This window comes from Eptatretus burgeri, chromosome 8 (assembly GCF_056783735.1).
Source record: "Eptatretus burgeri isolate ZD-2024b chromosome 8, Ebu_testis_v1, whole genome shotgun sequence".
Classification (NCBI taxonomy): domain Eukaryota; kingdom Metazoa; phylum Chordata; class Myxini; order Myxiniformes; family Myxinidae; genus Eptatretus; species Eptatretus burgeri.
In genome coordinates, this window is record NC_140968.1 from 74,496,339 (window position 1) to 74,518,989 (window position 22,651).

Here is a 22,651-nt window from a genome sequence, read left to right on the forward strand (position 1 = left end):
AATATGGTGTAAATTAAACAAAACCACAAGACTTTTACCCTATAAATTTATTACAAAACAGCGAGGTGGGTAAGAACATTATATACTCGCACTGTACTCTGCCGTAAAGAGAAAGCACAAGACTTAGTTCAGAGATAATGATGATGCTGTTGTGGGGGAGGGGTGGAGGTTAGAAAGATGTGGATGTAGAACTTGCGATGGCTGTTGGATCATTGGGAGCACAATGAAGTTGACAGCTGATTTGACACATAGAAGAAGGGTAAAACGATCCTTAGCCACCTTGATCCAGAGCAGATCTTCCCCGCTTAGACAGGATGGTATGAGATGGCACCCTCTTCCAAAATAATCCTGTCTCTTTGGTGTTAAAAACCTGCTCTGGCATAAATCTCTTCGCCTCAGTTCATTCCTTGAGCCATGGTGGAACTGGGGCCTTCGGTCCCGGGTGCCTCGTGAAAACATTGGTAAATCTGCAACGGTTTATCCTGTATCACCGGTCCACTCAGAGTCCGAGGAAATTCACAATGATTTCTGCCATACACTGGTCCACTCAAAGGCATTTTGTCTGTTTGGTCCTCAATCTAAACATTAAGCACTTTTTCCATCCTTCCAATATGATCACAGGACTGTAATGAGCATTTTGCGCTTTGCTAACAGGAACACTTGCATGGATGTTTGACTCCCATTTAGCCAGAGTTCATTCATTGATCCTGTAATGGCGGCCCACAGATACCGCACTTTCACTTCTTGCCGACGTATCTAACAACTCAATTTCTTTGCACAATGTCATAACCTTTCTCTGCCTTTTGGCATGATTAATTTTGACCATCGTTTTAAGTTTGGGCACCATTATTAACTGTTGTTTGTCTACTAGATATTGTAGATGTCGTATTACAGGATCTACGTACATCATTTCCTGTTCGATCGATGATGATTTGTTATTAAATTTAGCTTCATTCCCGTATGCTGGTCTGACGACTACAAATAACGGTATGCAAGAAACACCAAAAGGCTCGTAATGAGAGGTGATCGTACATACAGACGCAAACATTGACTTATCTTAGCTCAAAAACTGGGATTAGTCAAATTGAAATGCAACGATAACGATTTTCAGAACACAACAGGTTGGCCGTGATTGGTAGAAATCCACAATATTGGAACCTGTGGTATTGGAGGGTTTACTGTATAATATTAATGACAATGCTGCTTCTTCCCATAATTTACATCTTGATCTGCTCTTTTTGAACTTTCCCAGGTATTTGCATATTGAAATGGTACCCTGTACATCAAACACATAAATGCACTAAAATAGACATTCTTTTATACAATACGAGCATCGGCCCATATTCGGTGGGCAATTTAAAGTGGTGATATTTCCAGAAAAGTGATAATTTCTTTGGAATGCACTGTACACGTGAAAAGAATTGGGATGTACTGTAACAATGTTTGTCCTTGCTGGGCCATACTGTAATGTTTGTGCTGTAAAATGTAACAAAAATATAATTTTCCACAAAGTGATGTTTTCTGGGTCACACCTGAAAATTATTTTTGGGACGTACTGTCGTCATATTTTGCCTTTCTGGACACACTGTAAAGTTATTGTGATGTAAAACGCCAAGTGATCAATTTTGGAGTTATCATGTACTTCGTCACATTATTAATACCACTTCTCGATATTCGTCATCTTAATTCAAAATTGTGTCGCTTTAAAAGCCATAGTTTTTATTCTCGACCATTTTCAGAACTTACAAGACTAAAAAGAAGCCAGAACACATCACTAAAGTACCAAATCGGGAGATCGTAGAATTTCCGAAAGAACGATTGCACTTTCCTTCCCACATAAAGAAATGTACTGTGCTGTAGATTGCCGAAAAGGCATTGTAAAAATGTTGCCTAAGAAGTGAAACTCGATGCTATTCGTTGGATTGCTCCGATGGATAAATATGCCCACGTTCATTGAAGAATAAGGGGGAAGAAGACAACATATCACCCCATTTGACCGCTTCTGGAATATGGTTATTTTTGTTTCAATATATCTGGTAAGTAGTTTATATGCTTGCGGTGACGAAGTTGCCAGGGGCATTATGTTTTTAGTTTTTCTATCTGTTTGTCCGTCCGTCCTTGATAGATTTTCGTTACCATGATAACTTAAGAACAGCTGAAGGGATCCAAGTCAAACTTGGTACAAGTATGTATAATGATGTAAAGATAAAGTGATTATAGTATGGGGTCAGAGGTCAGAGGTCCCATTGGTAAAAATTCTGTTACTATGCTAACTTGTGAACCAGTGATGGGATTTTGACCAAACTTGGAACAAGTATAATTATATTATGATGCAAACATGAACTGATTAGATTTTGGCATCAAAGGTCAGGGGTCATGTCAGATAAAAAATGTGATACTTAAGAACAGCTGAAGGGATTTAAATCAAACTTGGAACAAGCATGTATCATGTGGGCAGAGGCATATTGGTCGACATTGCGACATTGAAGAGTGCCATTCTAGTTTATGTTTTACTTATTATATAACTGTGATTCATGAAACAAGCATAAAATCATAGGTAAAAAGCAAAGTATAATACCTGAAGTGGCAACTTGATGAACACAACATTCCATTAATTCTTATGAGAAAAATTGCTTGCATTTTCGTCGTTTTGATATTCATCACACTTTTCAGGAACGCATCTTCGACATAAAGTGTTTATGTTAATTTTTTAATTTTTTAATTTCAAAGAATACAAATTGATGAAGGCATGCTTAAGGTTTCATCTTCCTTTTCACCCATTGTTACCTCTGCCACCAGGTGGATGGAAGTTGTTTTCATCCCTGTCTGTCTGTCTGCCTGTGAGCAAGATATCTCAAAAAGTTATGGGCAGGTTCAGACGAAATTTAGTGGACAGATTGGGTGTGTGATGAGGACGAATTGATTACATTTTTGTGAAGATCCGAATCTGGATCTAGATCTGTGAATGTTTAAATCTTCTAAATGATTCTTCACCATTGAGATATAGGACCGAAAACGATATATAGCACGACATTTAAAAAAGTTGTGGATGGATTATCACAAAACTTGGTTGAGTTGGGTCGGTGACGAGAACAAGCTGCTTAGAATTTGGTAAAGGTCCGGATTCAGATCTTGCCTATCAATGGCATACAAGACGTAAACTATTCAGCCCGGTGGAGGTATGTGCTCTACCGAGTGCGGTTCTAGTTCTGACATGTGACCAGAAGATTGTTGTGAAGGGAATAAAAATCAAGGCAAGAACCAAGGTATTAGAAAGACTGAAGGTGATGAATGAAACATCCTCTGAGACGAGTTGTGCTTTATCCTGTGTGGTCTAAAATTGGAGTTGTATATCTAAAGATAACTTTTTCCATGTACAAATTAATTAGGCCAATCTGTAATCACTGCATTTTCTCAAATGTATTGTTCTGGACATGACTTCTAAGGGTTAACTTTGCTTTGTATGGTTGAGTTGTATCTTTAGTAAATGTAATAGCATGAGCATGGCGTATTTATTTGTGATATTAGATAGAAATGCGTTGCTAATGTAATAGTTGGACGTCATCTCCCCTTCCTAATGTCTGTCGAAAATTCCCAACCCTTTTGACCCCTTTTTTAATGTCCTCATCTTCATAAATCCGTCTGTTCTTTCAAGTGTTTTGCCAGACCTTTAGGTGCTAGTTGGATTGGTAAAAGCCACCCTCCCTCTCACCACCCCACCTCCTCCTCGTCTGCAAGACTCTGCTGGGTTTTGGCCAAAGAACATTCATTATCTTATGAGTCCCCTTCTGATCTACCTCTTGTGGTGTATCTGATTGGTCCTGAAGGCTTAGTTATTTACGGATTCCCATACGTTGTTGATTTGTGGGCACATATGATTCAGTAGTTGGGTAAGGATTTTTATTGCTGGTTGAATCATTTCTTTGTCATTGCTTTCTTCTGTTTCCTTTCCCCGTTCATGGTTATTTTTAAACAAACCTACTCTCGGGGTGAATTCTGGTTGTCGTGGTTCTTCATTGGTGACTCAGGAAAAGCCTGTTGAGGGATTCATTGGTTGCGGCAGTTAAAGCCGCATTCAGTGGCCTGCAAAAGTATTCACCCCCTCCAAAGTTTTCACATTTTGATGCCACCTGAGCTTATTTCATGATTTCAAATCAAACTTGATACAGAAACCCTCCGATATCATGGGGGTTAGGTTCCTGGAAAATGTTGATAGTTGAAACCACAATCGTGGAAACCAAGGAAATCGTGGAAATGGGAAGAGGGGGGGTTCATTTCCTGGGCTTCGAGAAAATATCAAGGAAGATCGACAGCAGCCATAAATAAGCACATCACGATTGAAATAAACTCGTAAATATGTATATAAAGCATGTTAACATTGAAATAAACTCGTAAATATGTATATAAAGCATGTTAACATTGAAATAAACTCGTAAATATGTATATAAAGCATGTTAACATTGAAATAAACTCGTAAATATGTATATAATGCATGTTAACATTGAAATAAACTCGTAAATATGTATATAATGCATGTTAACATTGAAATAAACTCGTAAATATGTATATAAAGCATGTTAACATTGAAATAAACTCGTAAATATGTATATAAAGCATGTTAACATTGAAATGAACCCGTAAATATGTATATAAAGCATGTTAACATTGAAATAAACTCGTAAATATGTATATAATGCATGTTAACATTGAAATGAACTCGTAAATATGTATATAAAGCACGTTAACATTTAAATAAACATGCAAGTAAAATAAATACGGTATAAAATAAACAAAAACCCACGATTTTTACCTTTTAAATCATGACAACACAGCGAAGTGGGTGATGGTAAACATATTACAGACTTGTACTGTATTCTGCAGTAATTACAAAAGGCAAGGAATGGGGGAAGGGTCAGCGGGGAAAGGGTGAGTGGGGAAGGTAATTTGGCAGCATTAGCTTTAAAAAGTTGTGGATGGATTAGCTTTACAAACAGAAAAGCAGCATTAGTTTTATGACTCAGGCTCTTGCAGCACTGCCACAACCGACAACAGAGAAGGGGAACACGATCCTTAAATCACCTTACCTTGAACTACGATCTTCCCTGCTTGGGGACCAAGATACGAGATACCCTCTTCCAGAATAATTCTGTCTCGTCGATATTAAAAACCTGTTCCGTTAAATGCCTTCACCTTCATTTGTTCCACGAGCCGCACATGAGAATGTGTGTTTGAGAACAGGGGTTCGAATCTGGGTATCAGAAATTAAGTATTTTGACAATGAGGTTCGAATATGGAAAACAATAGGTTGCCTGCGATTGGGAGAAACCCGTAATAGTAAAACCTGCAATACTGGAGGGTTTACTATATAAACATATAATATATATAATATATATATATATATATATATATATATATATATACACACACATACACAGGGGGCTACAAAAGTAGGTATACAGCAAGGACTGTACTTGTTTTCATTACTGTATACCTACTTTTGCCCTTTGCTCATATATATACATACATACATATACTGTATACCCCCAGTATATGTATGTATATATATATATATATGTATGTATAAATATTTATATATGTATGTATATACAGGTAGTCATCGACTTACGAATGCAATTGGTTCCGACCAATCAGTCGTAAGTCGACCAACGTATATTTTACATACAAAAAAAAAAATTTTTTTTTTTGGGGCCACTTTATGTGGTCGTAAAGTTGAACAGTTGAAAGTTGCATAGGTCATAAGTCGACGATTACATATATATATATATATATATATATATATATATATATATATATATATATATATATATATATATATACATATATATATATATATATATATATATATATATATATATATATACACATATACATATGCATATACATATGAGGCCCGGCGAGGAGTGATGTAAGCGACATTTTTTAATGATATGATGATGATAGGCTCGGATTATAGGGGAAGTGTTAAAATAGTGCTATATGGCATTAACTCCAAAATGGCCGATGTGGCCCTTCCATCACTCCTCATCGCGGCGCCTCATATATACATACTATATATATGTATATACATACGTCGGAGACGTCAATCACCCTTTTATTAAAGTATGAAGACTGATATACTTGAGAGAAAGGAAAGCTGTTTAATTGTTCACCAAGACGTGCACGGAGCGAGGCAACACCAAGAACATCAATTATCTTAAGGATGCTCGGAGGGCGCCGTCACTAGTCTGAGACGGTTATATCACCCCCTTATGTACTCGGTTTTATCTTTGGACAAATGTTTATCTCACAATTGGTCTTTTTCAACCTAACCAGCTGCAAGCAGTTGGCTTATTTCATTACAAGAATGGTGAAACACAGTAGAGATAAGAGCATGTAACGGTTCACTCCCTTGTCCTGCTCTCACAATGCTTCTTTGAACCACTCAAGGTCAATCATAATCATATTTCCAGCATACACTGTTCTAATGTTCTTTTTCACAAGCAGCCAGCCAAGAGTATAGCTTGATTAATCACCAAGCCTGCAAAAACATATAATGACTTGGAAAAGCAAAGCTCATAGAAAAAGGTACGATTCCCGACATATATATATATATATATATATATATATATATATATATATATATATGTATATATATATATATATATATATATATATATATATATATATATATATAATAAATATATATATATATATATATATATATATATATATATATATATATATATATATATATATATATATATATATATATATATATATATATATATATATATATATATATATATATATATATAACGTACATACATAGATATACAGGGTGTCCATAAAGTCTCTTTACAATTTAAAAAATTTATTACAAAAGCAAATGAATAAACCTGTGCAAATTATTACACAATGAGGAGGAGATATTGAAGTTTTTTTGCCTCATATAAAACGCTTCTATATGGGCACCATTAGTTGCACGAAGCACATCGAGACGGTATAAATTATAAAGAGACTTTATGGACACCCTGTATATATTTTTCTCACCAGTTTTTTTTTCAAGTACTGGTGAGAATAACCTCCTCTTCTGCTCTCGTCCCCCCTTTCCTTCCAACCACTCTCCATTCCTTTTTTCCTTACCCATAGTTATTGCTGGAACTGTCTACTCTGAACCTCGGAACAGGAACAACGAAGTGGTAAGCATATTGTGTGTGATTGGGGGCCATACACATAAACATATGGATGGTCGCAGCCACAGGGAGAGAGGTGGTAATTGGGCTGTTACATATTCATGCATATCAGGGGGAGAGGGTGAGATCTATGCAAGTTATTCCTCAAAATTGGTTCGCAGGTGCCAGCAGTGACCATTATTTTCATTGTGTCTGTCTGTCTGTGACTCTCTCCAGAGCATAGCTCCATGACGTTTGATGCGATCTTGATGAAACTTGGACACAAGCGAGATATCATAGTCTAGTTGTCTTTTTGTATGAGGGGCGTCCCACGCCCCTTGTGGGCGGAGCCATGCCCACTTGAACTTTTTTGGTTCACAGGCGCCAGCAGTGACCACTATTTTCTTGGTTCGCAGGTGACAGCAGTGACCACTATTTTCGTTGTGTCTGTGTGTCTGTCTGTCTGTTTGTGACTCTCTCCAGAGCATAGCTCTGTGACGTTGGATGTGATCTTGATGAAACTTGAACACGAGCGAGATATCATGATCTAGTTGTGTTTTTTTGTATGAGGGGTCCCACGCCCCTTGTGGGTGGAGCCACGCCCACTTGAACTTTTTATTTATTTTGATTTTTTTCTCTTTTTTTTCTCGCAATTTCATTTCCTAGAAGCTGTACATAATGTCCATAAGTACAACATATAAAAAATCCGATTTGATTTGGTCAATTTTGATGGAGGAGATAGGTTTTTATGATAGGGCTTCCTCAAAAGCTTCCACTAACTCAATTGTACCTATCGTGGCATTGTTCAATAATGCCTGCGAACCATTGCCACCTCCCGGCTAGTTTATTTATTTGGGGTGAGGCCGAGAGGCCAATTGGTACTGAGCTGCTGCTCTGCTCTGCCCACAACACTCCTCCACCGCTCTCTATCACCAGCCGCCATCTCATCTCTCTCCACTCCCTATCCACCCCAAACTTTGTTGCATCTCTCTTCATACAATCCTCACATCTCAACCAGTCTACCATCCTGCCTCACTCTTTCAACACATCTGCTCTCTTCAGAATTCTCTTCCTCAACCTGTACAAGGTGTTCTGCCCTTTTCAACTGGCTCTTTACCAATCATCCTGTCAAGCTCATCTGCCACCGATCTCCTCCCTCAGGTCATCCATCCTCCTATTATCCACCCTCTTTACTTACGCAATCCTCCTGACCCAGTTGTTCTCACAGACCTGCAACCTCTTGTTGCTACACTCTGTCAGTGCCACCATCTCCAGAACGTCTAGGTATGCTGACGTTGCACACGACCTCGATACTTTCCCTTTCAACTTCCTCTATCTTCCTGTCTGCCATCAAACCCTCCACTTTTCTCCATGCATTTGCACTGACTAAATTGTATCCTCCTCTGTACCTCTGCCTCCAAACGACCATCACCGACCGGCGTTCCACCTCAGTACACGAATCTATTTTTCTGCCTTATCTCCTTCCCCTCTTACATGGTCAGTTTCTCTCTCTGCTGTCAAACCCACATTACCTCCATCTTCTCTCAGTTCATCTTCAGTCCGTATTTCTCCAAAGCCTCTTTTTTTTTTCTCTCCTCCAGCACTTCCTGCATCTTCAACATTCAGGAAAAACTTTGTTCAGTGATATTAAAGTTACTCTTTTATTATTTTTTTTCTCATTTGGATTCTTGATATTTTCAGAGCTGCAAAACTCAATTATATACATATATATACATTTCATATATATATATATATATATTTTATATATATATATATATATTAATATTTCGGCACGCCCCTTTCTTTGTTCCACCATCAGATTTTTGTTACTGCATGAAATGAAACAAGATTTGGCACATATACTAATGATATTATTGTCTTCCTTAAGAGGCCCCTCAAAATTCGTTTTGATGCATTTTCACAAACTCCAACGGATTCCATTCAAATTCGGTACGATTATGGCTTTTGGTCCAACTTAGGTCATTGGCTATAAATATTTTTCCATAACACTTCCGATATTCGATAAAAATCGATAAATCGATATCCCTTATGGGATTTTCCATTCAAATCCACTCAAGTTTAAGGCCAACGGGGGATGCAAATTTCCACTTTGCCCCGGGCGCTGTTTACCTCCGCTACGCCAAGCTGTTAGGGTTAGGGTTAGCTACCCTAACAACTAACCCTAACAGCTAACCCTAACCGCTAACCCTAACCCTAACTGCAACCCTAACCCTAACTGCTAACCCCTAACCGCTAACCCCTAATAGCTATTCAGGAAATTTGCAAGAAAGCCCGGGCAACACCGGGCTTTATTGCTAGCCCGAGCAACGCCGGGAATTACTACTAGTGTGTATATATATATATATATATATATATATATATATATATATATATATATATATATATATATATATATATATATATGTAAAGTGACCATTATTTATTACATGTGCAAAAACGATGGAATTTTGAGCCCCTTCTCCCTTCATATGTCACATACATTCCTTTTCCATATACTTATTATGAATACCACAAGTACTACTACTACTACTATGACTACTTCAACTGATCATCCCCTTCTATTCCCATACTTCCTATCCTCACCACTGACTCTCCTTTTCTCAATTCTGATTTTGTCAATTGCCTCTTCTTCTTCTTCTTCTTCCCTTTCCCTCAATGCATTATGTAACTAGAGGGGGAGCACTCGGGAGAGTGCAAAACCTCCGCCGCCAATACTGCTGGGTCACTCAAGTGAACCTTATATCTTATTCATTAAATATGGTCAACAGTGCTGACAGTTATAGTTCTTTTCTCCAACATTTTTTTTTGGGGGGGGGGGGTTGGAAATCACTTAAAACATGCAGAAATGCAAAAAAAAGAAATCGAAATTTTGTTGAAAAAAAAATTGCAAATTTTTTTTTTCTCCAACAATTATTTTTTTTGGGGGGGGGTTGGAAATCACTTAAAACATGTAGAAATGCAAAAAAAAATTATTTTTTGGGAAGGGGGGTAACAATTTTTTTGGGGGGGGGTTGGAAATCACTTAAAACATGTAGATATGCAAAAGAAATTCTCTATTTTTTTTGGGGGGGGAGGTAACAATTTTTTTTGGGGGGGGGGTTGGAAATCACTTAAAACATGCAGAAATGCAAAAAAAAAAATTCTCTAACAATTTTTTTTTCGGGGGGGGGGGGGGGAGTCCAAAATTAAAATAAAGTCCAAAATTTAATGGCATGATCCTTGGACCATACCTAACCCTCCCACCAAGTTTCGTCGAAATCCGTCGAGGAGTTTTTCTGTAATACTGTTCACAAACAAACAAACAAACAAACAGAAAGGGGTGAAAACAGTAACCTCCATCCATCTTCGAAGATGGCGGAGGTTAATAAATATATGTGACCCAAAGCACAGATACAGAACGTACTTCAATTAGTTTGGAAAGTTTGTTTTGGAGTCAAACTAACAGATGCCAACGTCATTGTACCACCTGGCCATTCAATGGAACAAAATGAAAAAAAGACAAATTAAACATTAAGACAATGAGTGTTCTTTTATTTTACAATATTTCTTTCATATAAACAGAATTTTAAATGATTATCAAGATGTGAGTGCACTCCAGCACGACCACTGTGGAGTTGAATGTGGAGCTTGCTCACCTGTTTTATTTGAGCATATCGCATGGGGCGAGTTATCCCCACACTTTTTGAAAACAACGGTGGGGTGGGGGGGTATTGTAATCAGCTCCGTCTGTCCGTCCGTCACACTATCTCCTCCAAAACAGTTGGGCAGAAATTCACCAAACTTGGTAGTTATGATCACCACAAGGCAAGAAGGTGCAAGAGAAGCGTCATTTTTTGGCCTTGTCCCCTGGGGTATCTGATCAAAAGGTCAGATACCAACAAAAATGCAATTGTGGGCACATTTTAAAATGAAACTTTGAATGTGCAATGAACATTGGGGGACTCATGAAATTTATTTTTGGATTTGACCCCCAGTTCATGCCCCAGGGGTTGGGGACTTTGGGTCACAGGGGTCAAAATGGGAAAAAAATTAATTCAAAATTTGATTTTGTGTCAATCCTGGTGGAACTTTGTCATCTTTCAACTTTGCTTTAGATGGGTAGCTTAGGGATTTGCGATGGCGCACCATCAACTTGGCTTTAGTTTTTTGTTGTAAATGTAGCCTTTCGGGGATTGGTCTTTTTGAATAAATCACAGGCAAAACAGCTAGTTATACCCTAAAAGTATATTGACTTGTTTTGAGATAGGTGGTGATTGTATTGGTGAAATGATACCAATAGTGGAGTTTATGATAGTGAAAATGGAAATGCTAAGCCTACCAAAGAGGGGAAGGGGTGGTACGGTTGGTATGGTCAAAACAAATTGCCATTCTTGCATTTAGAATATGTAGATAATCTTTTGTCCATTCGTGATGATGGCACATCTATCCATTTAACATTGTTCTGAACACCTTCATTATAAGAGCAGTTATACTTGTCAATAACATGACGAGCAATTTTTACTCTCGACCTTTTATCAGAAATCTAATCACAGCTGGCAGGCCTTTAAATAATCACTACATTCATGACATGCAATGAAATGACAAAGGTATTTTGTTGAAGCATAATATCTACTTCCCCCGATTTACCTGTCACAACAGGTATGACCTTATGGTGGATGCTGAAACTCTGAAGAGCAAATAGACGTCCAGAGAGTGTTTATCAAACTTCCCACAGTTATTCAACTATATATGTATAGCTATGTTGCTTTATAAGTTGTTCTTAAAGTTTTTTTTTTAATAACCTTCAGTCTTGGTACATAGCCCATCCACTGTTTTTGTGTCTGGTATTTGGTTGGACATGAGTTGTGCTTTCCATGGTGTGTGTATTGTTTTCACTCCAAATGTGCATCATGCTTGTGGAATCCAATTGCACCAGGTGTTGCTCTTATCTTCGGCCCAGCCATGGTGTTCTTCATAAAGCTTGCTGGAAGTGCGTGCGTTCGTTCGTATCTGAACCAGCTTGTTGCACGTAGTAAATTGGACAGCACCCTATTTACCAATCTCGACATCGGCTCGATCCTTCAAGCTTGTGTTACAAACATGTCACTTTGAAGTTACTACAGCTGTGATGCATTTAAGTTGCTTTGCCAAGATCATAAACTTTTGATATATACTTTAAACTGATGAAGCCCACAAACTGAAACCGCTGTCCTTTCCAGCCTAATGAATTTTGCTTCCACTTGACGAGAGAGGATGTTTTGGTGAGAGGTGTAAATACCAGAGCTTGACGAGTTTACATATAACACCAAAGGTATTTGTTTTTTGTGAAAAATGCTGCAAATGCTTCATGTCTGTAAAATATTGTTTCATATTTTCTGCTGGACATTGGGTTCTGAAAATTTGATTTCATGAATTCCTTTTCTCAATTATATGCAGTAATTTGGAAATCTGTTTTGAACCAAACCTCATACGGACGAAGTACTAAAGGAGCATAAACATGGTGTAGAGTAAGCAAAATTATATAAAAGTAAACTTTTTGTGAGGAATGAGAATGAATATGAAACACTGACATGCCTCCCTGTTTGTGCTCTCCACCCAGGCATAATAAATGTTCACAGATAATTATGTGGGTGTATATTTCTGCACTATAAAGTGGGACTGGTGCTATACTCTACTTTTTTGTTGCATTTGTTCTTTTTCACTTTGAATCCAAGTCCTTTTGTCATGGAGCTTCTAAATGAATCACATGGAGGTCAAATACATTAGTAGATGTCGGTGTACTTTGGTATTAATTACAAGGACATTGGTAAACAATGGACAAACACAAATGGTAAAGGAATTTGAACCTAGATTTCCCCATGTCGTGAGCCAGGGTTTCAGATGGGAATGCGATGAGGATCATCCGGTGTATGTATATTTACTGTATATATACACATGTATTTTACACAACAGTTGCTAATATGCCAGTAATCTTTTATTCATTTCACCTCACAAAATGCATGACAAAGCTCAAGTGTAAAACTAATTTCTATTCTTTTGTTTTTGGGAGGAATATGACTGTGTCGTTACATAAAAAGCTGTTAAAAAGTTACTGCAAAAGGTTGTTGCAAATATGTGAGCAGGTGGTAATGAGCTGCTTGGGTGAGGGTTTGAGGGGGTGGTTGCAGTGCAGGGTTGTTTGAACCACATGAAACTCCACTGTCTGATGTGCAAATGGGGCATGCTTAAATCTTTGCCCGGTAAAGGCACTTGTACTTTATATGGGTACTGCATGGTACAACCCACTTGATTGGATCTTCCACTCACATCTTCCCTCTCTGTGTGGACTCGGATATGATCTGTAAATAATGGGTGGGTGTAAGGAATGGGATATGATTAAATACCAAGACTGCAAATGTGAGGTATCTGAGTAGAAAGTATAAGTCCTCCAAACAACAATCATTTACATATCAAATTTTATCTCAACATAGTCTTAATCAGCACCACCATCTCAGCAATATTGGTATTTCAGTGAATCAAATTTAATTCTTGTTAAGATGATACGAGATAGGATGAATGCAAAATAAAAAGGAGATTTTGCATGCTCGCTATTCAGTGCAGTACTCCCCAATCTGCCAAAGATATATTCATATATGTATCCATTCTCCATTGTTCCAAATACTTCAACTTTGCATGTACAATGAATAGATGCCCCCAGGCCAATTCTTCAGAATAAAGTGCATCGTGCATATTTCAAACATCCTTCTCCTGTCTTCGATTTAGAATCTTCTACTATCAAAAGCGAACCATTCTGGAGCATGTGCAGGAGCACTGCTGTTTTATGTTTTTCCATGTGTTGCAGAGTCTTCATCTGATTGGAGAAGAATTGCTTGCTGACTGTTGTAAACATTCTCATTTATGCGAGTGGACCCACTCTAACAGGAGAAAGAGACTCGAGCAGAATACAGTGGCAATAACAGCGGAAGAGAATGGAATAATCCGCTGTAGCACGATACAGTCCATCTCCATTACGTTTGTGTTTTCTGTAGTTTTTCTTTGACATGTTCATGTTTATCAATTTTATATATGTATATATATATATATATATATATATATATATATATATATATATATATATATATATATGTATAATATTTCCAGCAATCTGTCTGTCTGTCTGCCACCGCCGTTTCTCGACGACCGCCGGTCCGATCTGATTGAAACTTGCCAGGAATATTGCCGGGGACCCGCGGATGTGCCTTTGAGGTTTGATATTTGCACGATCGACGGTCCGATCTGATTGAAAAACTTGCCAGGAATATTGCCGGGGACCCGTGGATGTGCCTTCAAGGTTTGATATTAATTGTTGTGCTTGGTAGACATTTGTGAATACATTTACAGAGAAAGGACCGAGAGAGGAGGGGGATAGAGAGGGCGAGAGAGGGGGGGCAGAGAGTAAAGGGAGAGAGGGGCGAGAGAGGAGGGGGGGAGAGAGGGGCAAGAGAGGGGCGTCAATTCGAGAGAGGGGGCGAGAGAGGAGGGGGCAAGAGAGGGGGGCAGGAGAGGAGGAGCGGGAGAGAGGGGGGGTGAGAGAGAGATGGGGCATCACAATTTGAGAGGAGGTGGCGAGAGAGGGGTGTGAGAGGGGGGTGTGAGAGAGGGGGGGCATCACAATTTTTCTTCTTCGTTTGATATGACGTCACAATTGACGCTGGGGACCTGAGTGTTTCCCAAGTTATGGCCATTTATGATACAGTTGGTCCGATCAAATTGAAACAATGCCCCAATCCAGTCGTCGTTAACGAGAGCGAAGGAACGAAGCTGCACATACTGGCACGCACCAACGGGCCCGCACTAGGACACGGTGCCATGACATCACGAATGACGTCACAATGCTTCCTCTTTTTTTTTTTCTTCATATGATGTCACAATTGACACTGGGACCTGAGTATGTGCCTTTTCAAAGTTTGATATCGTTCTTCTTCATCCGTTTCAGCTGCTTACCATTCCAGCAATCTCTGTGTGTGTCTGTATGCATCTGCGAACGCCGTTTCTCGACAACCACTGGTCCGATTGAATTGAAACTTGCCAGGTATATTGCTGGGGCCCTGTGGATGTGCCTTTTCAAGGTTTGATATTAATCGGACAAGCGGTTCCCAAGTTACGGCCATTTATCTGTCAACCAATGACAGGACACGGTGCTATGACGTCACAATGCTTCCTCTGTTTTTTTATTTTTTTATGACGTCACAATTGACGCTGGGACCTGAGTATGTGCCTTTTCAAAGTTTGATATCGTTCTTCTTCATCCGTTTCAGCTGCTTCCCAAGTTATGGCCATTTATGATACGGTTGGTCCGATATAATTGAAACAATGCCCCAATCCAGGTTTTTTATTTTTTTGCACGTACGGGCACGCACGTATGTATATGTATATATATATATGTATATATATATATATATATTATATATATATATATATTATATATATATATATATAATACATATATTATATATATATATAATACATATATTATATATATATATATAATACATATATTAGATATATATTATATATATATATATAATACATATATTATATATATATAATACATATATTATACATATATTATATATATATAATACATATATTATATATATATAATACATATATTATATATATATATATATAATACATATATTATATATATATATATATAATACATATATTATATATATATATATATAATACATATATATATATATAATACATATAATACATATATTATATATACATATATAATACATATATTATATATATATATATATAATACATATATTATATATATATATAATACATATATTATATATATATAATACATATATTATATATATATATACATATATATATAATACATATATATATAATACATATATTATATATATATAATACATATATTATATATATATATAATACATATATTATATATATATATAATACATATATTATATATATATATAATACATATATTATATATAATACATATATAATACATATATATATATATAATACATATATTATATATATATATATATAATACATATATTATATATATATATATATAATATATATATATATATATATATATATATATATATATATATATATATATATATACATATATTATATATAATACATATATTATATATAATACATATAATATATATATATATAAATAATACATATATTATATATATATATATATACATATATATATATATATAATACATGTATTATATATATAATACATATATTATATATATATATATATATAATACATATATATAATACATATATTATATATATACATATTATATATATATATATATATATATATATATATATATATATATATATATATATATATATATTTTATTTATATATATATATATATAATACATATATTATATATATATATATATATATATATATATATATATATATATATATATATATAATATATATTATATATATATATATATATATATATATATATATATATATATATAATACATATATTATATACATATATATATATATATATAATACATATATTATATACATATATATATATATATATAATACATATATATATATATATATATATATATATATATATATATATATGTATATACATATATATATATATATAATACATTTATATATATAATACATATATTATATACATATATATATATATATAATACATTTATATATATATATATATATATTATATATATATATATATATATATATATATATATATAATATATATATATATATATATATATATATATATATATATATATATATATATATATATAATATATGTATTATATATATATATATATATATATATATATATATATATATATATATATATATATATATATATATATATATATATATATATATATATATATATATATATATATATATATATAATATGTATTATATATATATATATATATATATATATATATATATATATATATATATATATATATATATATATATATATATATATATATATATATATATATATATATATATATATATATATATATATATATATATATATATATATATATATATATATATATATATATATATATATATATATATATATATATATATATATATATATATATATATATATATATATATATATATATATATATATATATATATATATATATATATATATATAATATATGTATTATATATATATATATATATGTATTATATATATATATATATATATATATGTATTATATATATATATATATATATATGTATTATATATATATATATATATATATATATATATATATATATATGTATTATATATATATATGTATTATATATATATATATATATATGTATTATATATATATATATATATGTATATATATATATATATATATATATATATATATATATATATATATATATATATGTATTATATATATATATATATATATGTATTATATATATATATATATATATATATATATATATATATATATATATATATATATATATATATATATATATATATATATATATATATATATATATATATATATATATATATATATATATATATATATATATATATATATATATATATATATATATATATATATATATATATATATATATATATATATATATATATATATATATATATATATATATATATATATATATATATATATATATATATATATATATATATATATATATATATATATATATATATATATATATATATATATATATATATATATATATATATATATATATATATATATATATATATATATATATATATATATATATATATATATATATATATATATATATATATATATATATATATATATATATATATATATATATATATATATATATATATATATATATATATATATATATATATATATATATATATATATATATATATATATATATATATATATATATATATATATATATATATATATATATATATATATATATATATATATATATATATATATATATATATATATATATATATATATATATATATATATATATATATATATATATATGTATTATATATATATATATGTATTATATATATATATATATATATATATATATATATATATATATATATATGTATTATATATATATATATATATATATATATATATATATATATATATATATATATATATATATATATATATATATATATATATATATATATATATATATATATATATATATATATATATATATATATATATATATATATATATATATATATATATATATATATATATATATATATATATATATATGTATTATATATATATATATATATATATATATATATATATATATATATATATATATATATATATATATATATATATATATATATATATATATATGTATTATATATATATATATATATATATATATATATTATATATATATATATATATATGTATTATATATATGTATTATATATATATATATATATATGTATTATATATATATATGTATTATATATATGTATTATATATATATATATATATATGTATTATATATATATATGTATTATATATATATATATATATATATATATATATATATATATATATATATATATATGTATTATATATATATATATATATATATATATATATATATATATATATATATATATATATATATATATATATATATATATATATATATATATATATATATATATATATATATATGTATTATATATATATATATATATATATATATATATATATATATATATATATGTATATATATATATATATATATATATATATATATATGTATTATATATATATATATATATATATATATATATGTATTATATATATATATATATATATATATATATATATATATATATATATATATATATATATATATATATATATATATATATATATATATATATATATATATATATATATATATATATATGTATTATATATATATATATATATATATATATATATATATATATATATATATATATATATATATATATATATATACATATATAATACATCTACATATAATACATATACATATATATATATATATATATATATATATATATATATATATATATATATATATATAATACATATGATATATATATTGTTGTGGTTACCAAATTCGCAAACCACCATTCAGGTCCCTTAGGTGAGGTATCTCGGTAAGTACATGTGTAGTTAGGCCCAAACCCGTTGTCTAGTGGGAATACATGTCATTTATGCGTGCTGCGACTCTTCAGGATAGCCGTTTTTCTTTTGCTATCTTTATTTTGGACCAACCGCCATGGTTACCACCACAACGCCGCTTCACCACAACCGCCACGACCTTCCCGTCACACCTCGCAACCGTCGCATCGCCTCCGTTCTTGCCCCGCTGTGGGTACCGGTGTTGGACTCGTGCAGGGCGCGCGTCGAACAGCGTGCACAAAATCACGGATTTTGTGCTTCAAAAACGGATCAAAAACGACACACGCCCACTTTTTGCCGTCCAATCGGTGAGCGAGGGGCGAATTGGCCCCGCCCCCAGGGCGATCGATATATGCAAATTTATGGATCAAAAAGCCTTCACGCCCACTTTTTCTCGGGCCAATGGGGAGCGAGGTGAAAGGTCGAAGGGAGGGGGTCAAAGATGAGAGGGCGAAGCTACGGGGCTGATAAAAGGACCGTGTTTGTCAGTCCAGGGAGTCCAGAGGCGGAGAGTAGGAGAGTAGGAGAGTCGGAAACAGAGAGTCAAGACTTCGCGGGCGGTGGAGTTGGCAAGAAGGAGCTGGTCGTCGTGTGCGTTGGAGTCGGAACGGAGGGGACGGAGCTGTGGAAAGGCAGCGACACCAGACGAGGGGGTGCTCGCGTCGGGAGCTGCACCCCAGGGAGGCCGACAGCGCGACCTGGCCGAGGTGGAGACGCTCGTCGCGGGATAATAAAAATCCTCTATACCCCGAGCATCAGCAACCCCCTCCTGTTTCCCCCCGCGCTGAGATAGTGCGACCAAGGGGGCCCCTTTCCCACCCCCTACCAGACACTGTCCGCGAGGCCCGCGGAGTTGAGGCGCCATCGCCGCTCCGCGTCTCATCACCAGACGGGTAGGCGCGACCCGGTCTCGGCCTCAGGCCCGCCTCATCCTTGAGGGTATTCTTTTCCTTGGTTTTGGGTATGTGTTGTCGGCGCCGTCTGTGAAGTAGAATTGTATAAGTGTTGCCGTGTGCTCGGTAGTCGGTATTAGCTCTGCATTGTGTTTTCGCTTTTACATTTGCTTTATGTGTAAATTACATTGTGTCTTTTCTGTGTGCATTTGGTGGAATTGTATATGTGTGCTCCCGTGTGCCGCGAATAAATGTGCTTTGTGTTGAACTGTTTCCCGCTTCGCTTCGTCTTTTCCTCTATTGAATCCCCATCTTGCTTCACGTAAAGGGTTGGTAGTGGGCTGAATACGCCCGATAATTAATCGAACCGTCGAGGTCGACGATAACACCGCTCGGTTATTCTGATAGTACGGAATGGGTCGCTTAAGTGGCCCGTGTCCGAAGTCGACCTGCGGCGAGGTGCGATCGCCCGGTCTACCCTCCGCGTGGGTACTTAGGTAGGTCGAATTTGGCGAGCAACCCTATCCCACGCGGGGGCTGATTGGCTCGATCGCGGTGAGACCGAAAGGTCCACCCGTGACTGGTTCCCGGCGTTAGTCCGAGAGGGTCACGACTGGATTGTCCGTCCGGTGGGCGACGTTCCGCGATTCGAGTTACGTGGCCGTCAGCACGCCGGCGGGCGCGAATACCGCAACAATATGTATATATATATATACATATATATATATATATATATATATATATATATATATATATATATATATATATATATATATATATATATATATATATATATATATATATATATATATATATATATATATATATATATGATTACGCATAGATATAAAAAGAAAAACCCACCAACATCTCTCACCTGTGAATGGAGGTAATAGCCAATTAACTCTCACCTAATCAACTAAACCCAGGTGGCTAGGACTATATAAAAAAATTGACCCCTCCCACACTCCTCCAACTGAATAAGCTGCATCAAGCAACCCAAGAAGACCTACACAAGGTAAGCGCTACGCTTAGAGTGGGAGGGGTCAACGCTACGCTTACCTTGTGTTGCTTTACGCAGCTTCTTCAGTTGGAGGAGTGCAGCGGGGTCAATTTTTTTTATATATTCCTAGCCACCTGGGTTGAGTTGATTAGGTGAGAGCAAATTGGCTATTGCCTCCATTCACAGGTGAGAGATGTGGGTGGGTCTTTATTTATATATTGACTGCTTTTGACATTTGCATGTGGTACATGCTTGGGAGCCTCGTTGGTATGCATTTCTGTCCATGCTATCGCTGATGATTCGCCAATAAGTGATGAAACCGGTCCAGCAGCTGAGGGGGTGCATAGCATTGGGATTCTCATGTGTGTATTGTGTGTGAATGTCTTTATAGTTGTTGAGGAACTCTGGGAAGGGTCCGAAACAGCGTAGCGCTTACCTTGTGTCGATCTTCTTGGGTTGCTTTACGCAGCTTCTTCGGCTAGAGGAGTGTGGGAGGGGTCAATTATTTATTTTATATATATATATATATATATACATATATAAATATATATTTATATATAATTTTTTAGCCTGTCTGTTTGTCTGCCATGTTATAGCTTGAGAACGGGTTCACGGATTTCAATAAATCGAACTACGGTGGATTCAGGGAACTTCCAGTAAGGTTTGTAATGAAAAAAAAAATTGTTTAAAATTATTTCTTTGGGTGGGGGGGGGGAGGGGGGTATTGTTACGAATCTGGAACCCATCGCACACAACAGCCAGAGTCCTTATAGATCAGTTATATCGGTAAGTACGTGTTTCTAGTTAGGGTCCCGTCCCTTGTTTAATGGGTAATTAAGTGTCGTGCACTGCGAATTTGTTTTTTAGTCAGGTCTTTAGATCCTTAGATCCGACAAACCAACCACCCTGCCATTCCCATTCACAACTCCTCCACTGAACTCGTGCTTTACCAGGCTCCTCTTGCTGTTCAGTTGGAGTTTTCACAGCACGTCAACACACCTGATCCCTGTCCAATCAGGAGCCAACAGCGCATCAACACACCTGATCCCTGTCCAACCAAGTGCGCACAGAGCGTCCGACACCGAGGCTCTGCCCCGCTCAGGGAGCGGATAAAAAGACCTGCTCCCTTTGGAGGAGTGTTCGTGTTGGCATCTGAGCCTGGTTGTTTTTTAATCAGGTCTTTAGATCCTTAGATCCGACAAACCAACCACCCTGCCATTCCCATTCACAACTCCTCCACTGAACTCATGCTTTACC

At 33.9% G+C, this 22,651-nt stretch overlaps 2 protein-coding genes across 8 annotated transcripts in view; one reads left to right on the forward strand and one right to left on the reverse strand.

Annotated features, from left to right (window-relative positions):
- ESYT2 (extended synaptotagmin 2) overlaps positions 1-13,909 on the forward strand; it is a 100,869-nt gene extending 86,960 nt beyond the window's left edge. For all 6 annotated transcript variants that reach the window (XM_085892614.1, XM_085892618.1, XM_085892619.1 and 3 more), the window contains 2 exons: positions 7,150-7,199; positions 11,832-13,909. In XM_085892614.1, coding sequence (XP_085748740.1) covers positions 7,150-7,199; positions 11,832-11,874 — 93 coding nt within the window. In that variant the 3' untranslated portion in view covers positions 11,875-13,909. The remainder of the gene's footprint in view (positions 1-7,149; positions 7,200-11,831) is intronic.
- The window catches only part of LOC147022058 (vimentin-like), a 51,041-nt gene continuing 41,518 nt past the window's right edge, over positions 13,129-22,651 (reverse strand). Inside the window, exons 9-10 of one of the 2 annotated variants that reach the window (XM_085892621.1) lie at positions 21,831-21,872; positions 13,129-13,510 (exon numbers count right to left, since the gene is read on the reverse strand). In XM_085892621.1, coding sequence (XP_085748747.1) covers positions 13,475-13,510; positions 21,831-21,872 — 78 coding nt within the window. In that variant the 3' untranslated portion in view covers positions 13,129-13,474. The remainder of the gene's footprint in view (positions 13,511-21,830; positions 21,873-22,651) is intronic. The other variant, XM_085892622.1, reaches the window with a different exon arrangement.